Raw genomic sequence first — 11,206 nt, 5'->3', positions numbered from 1 at the left:
ACTTCCCTGACTTTTTGCCCTCATCTACATAACTATCTTTTCTTTAAAAAACTATTTTTATTGATTTCAGAGAGGAAGGGAAATGGAGAGAAAGATAGAAACATCAATGATGAAAGAGAATCATTGATTGGTTGCTTCCTGCATGCCCCCTACTGGGGATCCAGCCCGCAACCCAGGCATGTGTCCTTGACTGAAATCGAACCCAGGACTCTTCAGTCCGCGGGCCGACGCTCTATCCACCGAACCAAACCAGCTAGGACTACATAACTATCTTTGATCTATTCTCTCTCTCTGTTTCTCTCTCCCCTCTCCCTTATCTCCTCTCTCTCCTGTCTATTTTTATCTATATCTATCATTCTATCATGGCAATAGCCAACACAACACTTATGCACCATGAATGGTCTAATTTTCCACATAGTAACTCAATGTCCACAATGATGCTAGGAGGTAAATATTATTATCCCCAGTTTATAGATGACAAAACCGAAACTCAGAAAAGCATGGAAAGGTTAGAGAACACAGGCTCAGAGAGGTTAGGTATCTCACTCAAGAACTTAACAACTGGTCATGGTGAGAAGCTGGTATTTGAATCTAGGCTGTTTGGCTCCACGATCTATATTCTTAGCCACCACACTATACTGACTTTATCTAACATGAGTCACATAGTAATACTGTTTTGTAACTGAATTTCTCACTTACCGAAACATCAGGGATTCTCTGTGTGTGTAGATGTCTACAGCTCCCACGTCAACTTTCAGAGTTGCATAGTAACCTATAACACAAATGCACCAAACTTCATTGAACCCGACTCAGACTGACAAGCATTGAGATTGTTCCCAAATGTTCACTATTGTAAAAATACCTAGCTGTAAAAGCATACTAAAAAACTGTCTTGATATCAAAACACAAAACCCTTAAATTACTCCTGTAGGTCAGATTCCCAGAAGTAGAGTTATTGGGTGGGTGGGTCTGCAGATGTTATGACTTTGATGTCTGCAACCATGTACTCCTCAGAACAACTTAAACTCTCCCTCCTGGGGACTGATGACACTCTTTTAGTTTAGTTTATTTGCAATTTTAAAAATTGAGATGAAATTCACATACCATAAAATTCACTATTTCAAAGCGTGCAATACAATGGTATTTAGTATAGTCACAACATTGTGCAACCATCACCACTGTCTAATTTCAGAACATTTTCATCACCTCCAAAAGAAACCCCACACTCATTAGCACTCACTCCACATTCCCTTTCCTCCCAGCCCTTGGCAACTTCAGATCTACTTTCTATCTCTTGGACGACGCATAAGAATGGAATCATTTTGTGTCTGGCTTTGTTCACTTAGCATTTTTTCAAGGTTCACCCATATTGTAACATGAATACTTCATTCCTTTTTATGGTTAAATAATATTCCATTATATGGATAGACCACATTTTGTTTATCCATTCATCATTCATCATTGATGGACATTGGGTGGTTCCACTTTTTGGCCATCATGAAGAATCCTGCTATGAACATCTTTTTTTTTAGTTCTTGATGGTAAGAAGAATTTGTGGGGGAGGCCAATTTACAGGCGGTTGGAGGTGGGGGTGTCTGGAGGGGAGGGATCAGCTCTTTGTACTTTTAGACAATGCCTACATAAGACAAAAATAGAATCCCTGAGAGCTTTTGTTATTGAGGACAATCTGGATTTGATACCAGAAACAAGGGACTGCTAAGGACTATAATGTTCATATTTATTTTAGAATGTGTTTTTCTAGGCATTTATCAGTTGTTTCTGTTTCAAGTTTTTGTGGTTAGTTTATAAATAGCATCTCTTTTGTTTACAAATGTAACTTATTGGCCTTGGTTACCGTCGAGCCTATTCTCATTTACACACCTCCTGCCTTTGCCCGGTAGGTTTCTCACAACCAATATGCTGCACCTGGTCTCAGTGAAATCTAAGAGCTAAGTTCCTCACTGGAGCCCCAATGGCTTAGGTCAGAATGACCTCACACTCTGGACAGAGTCCAGATAGCACTCCTCTCGTGGGCAATGCCAGGTGCTTCTGTTGTGTCTCTTCCTGCTGTGTTCATGTATATTTTGAAATATTTTATCTAATTTCCCCAATGTGATGGCATCAGAGGTAGAGCCTTTGTGAAGTACTAAGGTTTAGATAAGGTCATGAGGTCACAAGGGTATGGTCCCTGTGATGGGTTGATTGTGCCAGGAAGAGAACTCTCACCAGGAACTGAATCTGCCAGCCCCTGACCGTGGACTTCCCAGCCTCTAGAACTGTGAGGAATAAATGCCTGTCATTTAAGCCCCCAGCCTATGGCATTTTGTTACTGCAGCAAGAGCAGACTAAGACAACTGCACATTCACCCCAGGCAGGCTATTTTAAGGACCAGATTTGATTACAGAAATCATTTGAGTGCATGAAAATGTAAACAAGAATGGCACAAAAGACACTTATTGGAGCCGACTGGGGAGCTCAGAACCCAGAAATGTCTACACTGTTTTTAAGGCTAAAATTTTCACACTCAGACGTCGCTGTGTGAGATTGCTCAGACTGCTTACACGTGTGTCCCTAACGTTAGACTTCAGACCCAAAGAACAACCTCATCATCTTCCCCACACGTAGTTTGCCTAGTTTGTGGCACCGACACTCACCCAGTTGCCCAACCTAGAAACTGGCTCCATCCTTGGCTCCTCCCTCTGTATGCCTATCAGTTATCAAGTCACCACTTCTTCCTCTCAATGTCTAGACTAAGACGACTCGCCTTGTCCTCATTGTCACCATCTCTCCCCAGACCTCCGCCACACCCCAACAGGTCTTCTTACCTGGCTCTGGTTTGAACAATGATGTTGGAAGCCCTGGGCCGGCTTCGGGAGAAATCCTGGAACCTTTTTTGACTGGAGAGGAATCCAAAGGTTTAGGGACTAACCAGCAAAGGATACATGGGTTTTGGTCACTGGGTGGCCATAGATGAAGATGGACCTGCATAATTTGGGGATGGGACAGGGTAGGCACCTGGGGTTTCTAGAAGAGGTAAAGTTTGTGTTATTAGTCTCTGTCATGGATGAGTGCTGATCCTGTTTGGAGCTGTCAGACTTCAAGATGGTGGCTTAGCCTTGCTTAAATGGCATTTATTCCTGTGTGCTGGTTCTTGGGAAGGGTAACTCCTCATACATCAGCCCTTTAGCAGGTCTGCAGGGAGGCTACTGATTGTGCTCTAATAATCATATCCCCTTCTTCAGTAATGAAATTCCTAAATGTTGGCGAGGTAGAGTGTCATCCAGAATAAAGACTGTATTTCCTAAACTCCCTTGCAGCTAGGTGTACCAGCTCTGGGATTCTGACATGATTAAGTTCTAGCTAACTGTGCAAATCTATGCAACTTTTAGGGATTATCCTTAAAGGAAAGGGGCATTATTTCTCTCTCCTTTTTCCTCTTTCCAGCTGGAATATGGATGTGATGGGTGGAACTGGAACAGCCATTTTGGACTATGAGGTGCGAAGTGTATGTGGAGGATAGTGAAGCCACCAGATTGGAGGAACAGGGTGCCGACGACCTGGCAGTTACCTTACCAGCTCTGGATTCTGGGGTTTATCTGAGAGAAAATAAACTTCTATTTTGCTCCAGCCACCTTTACTTTGGTTTTTAGATTCAGAATTCGATACCTGAACGTGGGATGCTACAAATACCATCTAAAATGTAGCACTGGCTTAGTAGAATTGGCAGGCCAGCAGATGGTAGGGACAGAATTGCATTTTTACATAATTGCTTTTTTCAACATTAGATGAAATTGTCATCTGCGGTAACTTGGAGGGTGGACCACATGCTGCTGAGGCCATGACAATAGAGAAAATGGGGGGAGGATGCAAGAAGTATGACTTGCTCCTTGTTGCTTTTCACAGAGTCCTACACAAGTGAGAGGAACTGGGGCTAGAGCCAGCCAGACTCAGCAGAGATGGGAGGGGATCCTGCTTTGATAAGGGCGGCACTGTTTGTAGCCTGAACTCAAAATTAAGGTTCTGAAGCGTAGAAATGCCTGTTCTCCGAACCGCAGCTCTGAGAGCAGTGGCCTTGAAGTGCAGCCTCGGCAGGAGGTAAGGCTGGGGCAGCGAGCCACGCCAAGACTTCCCTGCCAGCGCATGCAGACCAGGTGGATCCAAAGATCAGATTAAGGGCGTTGTCTCAGAGAGGGAGAAAAACCACCCCCAAAACTATGGGGCAAAGAAAGGAGGGGTGCTTTAGAGCAAACACGGTTGACAAAATGCTAGCCATTGAAACCGGTTAATGTTGCATAAGCGCTCATTATCAGAATCTCTCTAATTTGGTATAAATGTGAAATATTGCATAATACAAAATTTAAAAATAAGACTATCTATAAACAAACAAAGGGTGTTTCTCTCCCACCCTAGGTCCCCTTTCAGGTGGCCTTGGAGGAAGAGGCATAAGCAAAGCACCGAAGGCCAGGCTAGACCAGATCTTCAGCTCTGGGTACTTGATGAAATTCTACTGTTTCAAAGAACACACAACCCCGGGACCTTCCAAAACTGCCCCGAGAGTAAGCAGGCTACGGAAACTGTGCTGTCCTCCCGCTGCAGGTCCCACCTCGGATGTGGCCATGGAGGTCAATGGACAAGGAGCTCCTCCCAGAGCCGGAAGGGCCAGCAGGAGGCTCGCCAAGGGACTGGCGGGCCTGCCAGTTGTCTTCACTCTTCCCGTGCAGTGGCCTTTGACAGTTGCTTGGAGTGGTGTTTCCTGTTCTCCCCTCTTATGAAGGAGGTTTCAATGGCTGTTTGCCTGCTGCTACTTCGCTACTGCTTAAGGGTTATGTTGGGAGAAGATAACTTGTCTTGAGTTTATAGGTCACTAGACCACAAGAAGCACCCAGAGCCGAAGGAGACCACAAATTACCCAATGGTGATTTTATCTTTAGCTTCATGCTCTACCTGGATGGAGTTTGGGTTGTCTTACCTTGAGGCAAGGAGTGAGCTCTACGTGAGGCAAGAAAGGTGACCCAAGGGTTGAACTACAGCAGGACCACTACTTGCCCCTCAAACACATTCCCTCCTTATTTCTCAGAACTCCTGAGTTTCCGTTTGTAGGTACATGGCTTCTTGGAGTAAGAACGATCTCTCCCAGACTCCCTCGCAGTAGGTATGACCCTGTGACCAAGTTTTGATCAATGGGAGGTACAACATCCAGATGACGCACCCTGAGGGAAGGGGTCTTGCTTTTCTCCTCCCACCTCCTTCCATCCTGCTGGCTGTAGTGAGAACGTGGCTGCAGCCGCCACCATGGACCTCAGTGTAGAAACTTCACACTGGGGATGGCAGAGCAACAAGTCAGAAGGAACCTGGGACCTGGGGATCATGGAGCCACCCTGAGAACCCTGCATGATAGAGGGTAAAGAACCTTATACTTTGTGTAGGCTATTGTTGGCTTGAGAGCTGAACCTAATTCTGATCCAGAACTTGCCATTCACACAAGGTTAAGACTGACAGGTGTTGCGCATGGTCATGCCCTGACTAGATCAAAGGTGGAGATGGATGGAGAGCATTCTCCTCAAAGATTTAGTATTTACTTGAAAGAAAGCAAACAAAATAAGAAAAACACTTCCAGAAATCAAGACAATTATTAGAAAAAAAATGTCAACACACAATGCTAGTGTTGCATAGCTTGAATGTTTTTATATTAATCAAATTGTTTTCAGTAGAATCACTGGCAGAACAGGTCTGAATGAAAAACATTCCAAATTTACAGAAAAAAAATATTGCTGATCAATTAATATAGTTTTCAATAAAACTACATAACACAAATCCTTTGTTGCTCTAAACAGAATGTGAGTTATCAAGATGGCAGGCAGTCCGGCCATCAGAATCCCACGTATTTGGTTCCTCAGGCTGAGGTCAGAGTTTTTTCCATCTTTACTGAATCTCAGTGTAGGATGGCAAGGATGGCAAGAATCAGAGGTGGCAATCCTTGTCTTTGCATTCAACAGCGTCAAGGTTTGAGGGACAATCGCTTGGGGACCAGTCACAGAAATATGATACAACTCTCTCCAGAAGTTACATGGATTAATTTCAAATCTCTGGAATACAGACTCAGAGCATGGTAAATGTTGAAAGAACCAAAGAATTCATCCAGTCCAGGCCGATCTTCCCCTTTTCCATATGAGGAAACTGAGGCGGAGGGCAGCACGTCTTGCCTTAGTCTAGGTCCAAGACCTGCCTCTTGAGATCTTTCTGCATTGATGCAGTCTCTTTGTTGCCTCTGGAGGATGAAGAGTCCTGCCGCTTGCACTTGAATGATAACCTCCAAGCAACAAAAAATGTCAAGTAGCAACATAGCAGCACATCTGCATTAATCTAAAAGCATATTAGGTATAAATTACCGTGGTAGGAATTAAACACCAGTACAAGTTTGTGATTCATACTTCTCCCACCACCCCATGCCACCTCCATCCAAATGGAGTATTTTTTTTTTTCTTCTGGAAAGTCAAAACACTACGTGCTGGCTCTAATGGGCCACACCAGAAGGAATCTCCCATCTTGATGAAGTCAGCACATAGATGCACTTAAATTAGACCTTCTGGAGGGCATCAGAATGCAGAATGTAAATGTCTTCTTCGTTCACACCAGCCACGTTTCCCACGCAAAATATTGATCCTGATTTCTTCACTTACAACTAAAAAAAGGCTTCTTAAGTATAATTGCTCAAGTGTGTAAGGTGGTAGAGCAGAAATCTTGAGTTACAGAATTTCATCAGTAGTATCTACAGTATTTACTTACAATATTTTGCCCCTTCAGGTAATTCCCTTATCTTGTGCACCCCCAGTATTTTGTGGTTTTTGTTCCTGATAACATCTGCTGCGTCTGAATTAATAGCCTGCACAGGGGCAGAAAAAGGGTAGCTGCAACCTTTGGTAAGCTTCTTAGAAATTTATGTGATAATAATAACATTTCTGCAACCATATTGAACAATTAAAAAACAAAATACAAATCTGTAAACACATTTAGACTTCTCAAGCTTTTTGCAGACAGGATGATGCATTTTTATCAGATGACAATGATTTGCTAAATATCCTGATGGCATTTAAATTTACATCAGCTTTTCTGCCTTCCCCTCCTTTTTTGGTGCTTTGTGGACAGAATTTTTCTGAGTCCAGACTGAATGAAGGTATGATATTCCTTTGTACTTCTGTTCTTTCCAGAAGAAAAGCAACTTTCTCTTACAGAAACCCATACGACCCTACTTCTGTTCCATGGGATTTGGGGCAAATCACTGATAAGTTAACTTTGCCATGTAATTTGTCCACAGCAGTGTCAGATTCCAGTGGATGAAAATTCATCATAAACTTAAAGTCCTCAGAATGATTTCTCCTATTTGTAGATGAGGAAGTAGAGACAGTGCTCCTAAGTGACCAGGCCTGGAGCTAGTTACCGATGAGTGGAACCAGGAACTGATTTCCCACTGCTTCACTCTACTCTCCTGCTTCCTCCTGCTAGCCTGGTACCATGCTGACAAGGATGGGGCTCAGGTGGTCACCTGTTCCGCAGTACAGGGTTACAGCACGGTATAACACCTCCCTCCCACCCCTACCATTTAGCTGTAAAATAATGGTGGGTGAGGAAAAGATGGGAAGTATGCAAGCAAATACACTAGGTCTGGAGATAAAGGTCTTTATTCCTCTTGCAACCAGGAAACTATTCAATTGGTCTAGAGTTTTCTTAGACATCAAAATGGCTTCACTTCTGTGCACTATAATAGAAAAGCATCCTTTTCCTATAAATCCCATTAAGAAACTGCCTTAGCTTCCTCTTCTGAATACATAAAAACCGCGACTTAAACATACCACATTGCATTTCCTTTGTGGTTTATTTTCCTTAAATAATAATTTGCTACAATCCTGTCAAGAGACTTTTTAAAAATTGAACACAGGATTAACAAAGGCAGAATTCTTGAGGACAATCAGAATCATGGCATACTTAGAATAAATTAACATCAACTCGTGTTTATATTCAGATAGTCTGATCCTCTCCTTTGAAATGAAATGGAGACCATTGTAACCGAGGGTGAATGCACACATTTGTTCCATACAGAGACTCATTCTTTACATAAACTCCACTGTCATTTGAATGAAGTTAGGAATCCTGAGAAACACTCAGCCATGGGTGCACACGCATCGACCCACACCCACCGACAGCCATCTAGAGCTGGCTTTCCCATGGTGCAATGGCTGGAAGATCTTTCCTCAGAAGGGCCAAAGATTCTGAATATTTAGATGATATCCCATCTCCCCTCAGGAAAAATGATAATGCTTCAAGTGTCATAGCTTGAAGTAGCAGCAATCCATGTAGTAGATTCAGTAGTTGACGATTCCAGTCTTGGGCGCCGACAGCACAGCGAGAGGCGGACAGAGGCAAGCAGCACCTGCTCCGACCACCAACACCCAGACACCAAGACAACACCCCACATCCTCACTCTCAGAGTCTCGACTGAAAACTCACCCGAACCTACGTGACTAATCCGGTCCAGGCACTGCGTGTGAACCTGAAGAAGGTCCACGAAGGCAGGCAGAAAGCGGGGCGTTTGGGGCACGTTTCTGAGGACCGAGAAAGTCAGAGGCGCAGGAAGGGGAGGCAGGGACAAAGGAAGGGGAGGCAGGAAAGGTACTGCTCATCCGTCAGCCGGAAAGCCCGCCCCCTGCCCTTGGGTACATCCATCTCGGTTTCGTTAGCATCTGGCGGTGACCGCTCCCTGTTCCAGCTCGGCCTGGAGGCACAGAAAGCTCGGCTCTCAGAGTCCTGCACACATATACACACAGAGCAGCCACGTGCCTCCAAATCGCCTCACCGTCTTGTTTCTGGGAGGTCACAGCGCTGCTGGCGTCCCCTCTCGAATGCCCAAGGATGGCTGACAGGATCACGGTGATGTCTGGGGAGGAAGGCAGTGGGACAGGCCCCAAACGGAGACCCCCTTTTGTGCATTTCTCTCCGGAGGAACCACGGGCCTAAATGATGCTACCGCCGCATGCGTATCTACACAGTTCCTATGTACACGATTCCTTTTCATAGAAATTTAAAGTGCTTGGGTTCAACGCGCCCTCTCCTCTCCCACACCACGGCCTACAGATTCCTCTTGCTGCTTCCAAAGAGAAGGTCTGTCCTTATGGAGGATGCCCTTGGAAAGAGGAACGAGCGTTTCACAGTTGCCTTAGCTGGGATCCAGCATTGGGACCAAGCCTTCTTCATAAACACGAAGAATGGCTTCACACACAAACTTGTACTGGCTCTGGAAAAGAGAAGACAGCCGTCAAGCCTGCCAGCAGCCCCACAAACAGTCCCTCACACCCACACAGAGTAATGTGATAAATACCCTCTGAGCTCCAGCGCTGGCCAGGCCTGCCCTGTGCTACATGCCAGGGGAAGGGTGGAGAAGACACACCTGTGACCCCATTATTGCTGCAAGATGAAGGGCGGGGACTGTTCCCAGAGCGAAACGGGCAAAGTGTCAGGGAACTACGGCAGAGGCAGAGGGAGGAACTGGCCGTCTGGGGGAGTCAGGGAGGAGTGACGGTTGTTGCAGGGTGGCCACTCCAGTGCAGGCACCAGTGTGGGGGTTCCGAGGAGAACGGCCCATTCTGAGAACTGCAGTCAGAGCTCAGGGTCCTGGCCCCGGACACCTGGGCATGGGAGGAGGGACCACACAGAGGGCCAGGACCAGGTCATGGCGGAGGGAGGATCTGGATTTTGTTTTAAAAGAAGAGCCACTGAAAGCTGCTCTGAAGAAGATGGTTCTATTAGCAAACACCTAAGAAAGGTGCATTTGAGTGATGTACAGGCTGAAAGGAAGCACTGAGACTGAGCTTCCCTAGTTGGGAAAAGCTACCCAGATGATGCACTTTCACGATTTTAAGCCAGCAATGAGGTCTCCACACCACAGAAAGGGTCCCAAACAGCCTTAATAACCTGATTTTTCTCTCTCTCTTAACCAGACTGTGGGTACAAACGAATATGAAACTAGGAGCGCTCACAATGATTAGAGCAACCTTGTAAACGTTGCCCAGGAGACTGAGAGAGGATACAGAGTGGTACAACATGGCGTTCCCCTCCTTCCTTTGTTAGCTCTCCCGGGGGGTTTGCCTTGGAGGCCTCTCCGCCAGAAAGCCTTCCCGGACTTTCTAAAGTGTCGGCTTTTGATCCTCTTCCACCGAATGCTTAGATTTCCCGTGGCCTCCCCCACTGCCGCTGAGACCTGTAATTGACCAGTCCAGTTCTCCTACCATACATGTGAGCTTGGGTCTCTCCTTTTGTGCAACGATCCGATGAATGAATGGATATGGAATGGCCCCCCTTTTGCAGATAGGGAAACTGAGGCTGGGAGCGAGGTTAAGGGGTTACTCAGAGGTTGCCCAGTAGGTGGGGGGCCTGAATCATGGTCTTCCCACCCTACCGCCTTTCTTATAGCTCTGGGGAAAACCCCAGGATTTCCTCTCTAGGAGACGTGCAGTGCCAAGTACCCAGGCGTGACAGACATGGGAGAGAGCACACAGGAGGAGGGAGGAGGGCCATGTGGAAGGTTCCCTGAGCCCAAAGGCTCATCTTGGAACAGGTGGGAGGGGGGAAACCCTCAGGTGACCTTGCTTACTTCTCATGGACCAATGATGGGCCAGTGGGTCACCATGCAGAATGCAACCAGGGCTGCTCCCTGGCTGAGTGGTTGGCAGGAAACAAACCATGGAGGCAGCAGAAGTGGAGGCAGCGAAAGGCAGGGGCCAGATGCGGTGTGCCGCGGAGTAGCTCAGCCCGACAAGCTGTGACCATGGGCAAGTGACTCAGTCCCCTCAAGCCTCGGTCACCTGACCTGCCATGCCCTTTGCACAGGCCTGGCCCGGGGCAAGTGCTCAGGGAGCATCGGCCACTGTTACTCTATTTATTATTGGATTTCTACTCACTGATGTCTGCACCATCATGGCGCGCTGGTCTCGCATTTTCCGGACAATATCCAGAGGGTAAACAGGCAGGTTTCTCTCGATGAGGCACATGGCTGTTTCCATGGTGACCAAGACACCGGTTCGACCTATTCCAGCCCTGGGGGTGGGGGGGGGGGTGGGGGGGAGAGGAGCAGAGACTTGGAATTTGCTCAGCCAGCATTTCTGCATAGCCCAGCTCAGCTCCTCCCAGGTGCCACCTTTGCTCAGATGGAGCT

General features: G+C 46.4%; 1 protein-coding gene across 1 annotated transcript in view; it reads right to left on the bottom strand.

Moving 5' to 3' along the window:
• Window positions 1–5,660: 5,660 nt before the first annotated feature.
• The window catches only part of PTPN3 (protein tyrosine phosphatase, non-receptor type 3), a 126,824-nt gene continuing 121,278 nt past the window's right edge, over window positions 5,661–11,206 (bottom strand). The window contains exons 25-26 of the mRNA XM_023753225.1: window positions 10,953–11,088; window positions 5,661–9,289 (exon numbers count right to left, since the gene is read on the bottom strand). Of these exons, the coding sequence (XP_023608993.1) occupies window positions 9,212–9,289; window positions 10,953–11,088 (214 nt within the window). The 3' untranslated portion in view covers window positions 5,661–9,211. The remainder of the gene's footprint in view (window positions 9,290–10,952; window positions 11,089–11,206) is intronic.

This window comes from Myotis lucifugus, unplaced genomic scaffold, assembly GCF_000147115.1.
Source record: "Myotis lucifugus unplaced genomic scaffold, Myoluc2.0 scaffold_43, whole genome shotgun sequence".
In the NCBI taxonomy this organism is placed as follows: Eukaryota; Metazoa; Chordata; class Mammalia; order Chiroptera; family Vespertilionidae; genus Myotis; species Myotis lucifugus.
This window is presented reverse-complemented; position numbering and strand designations above follow the sequence as displayed.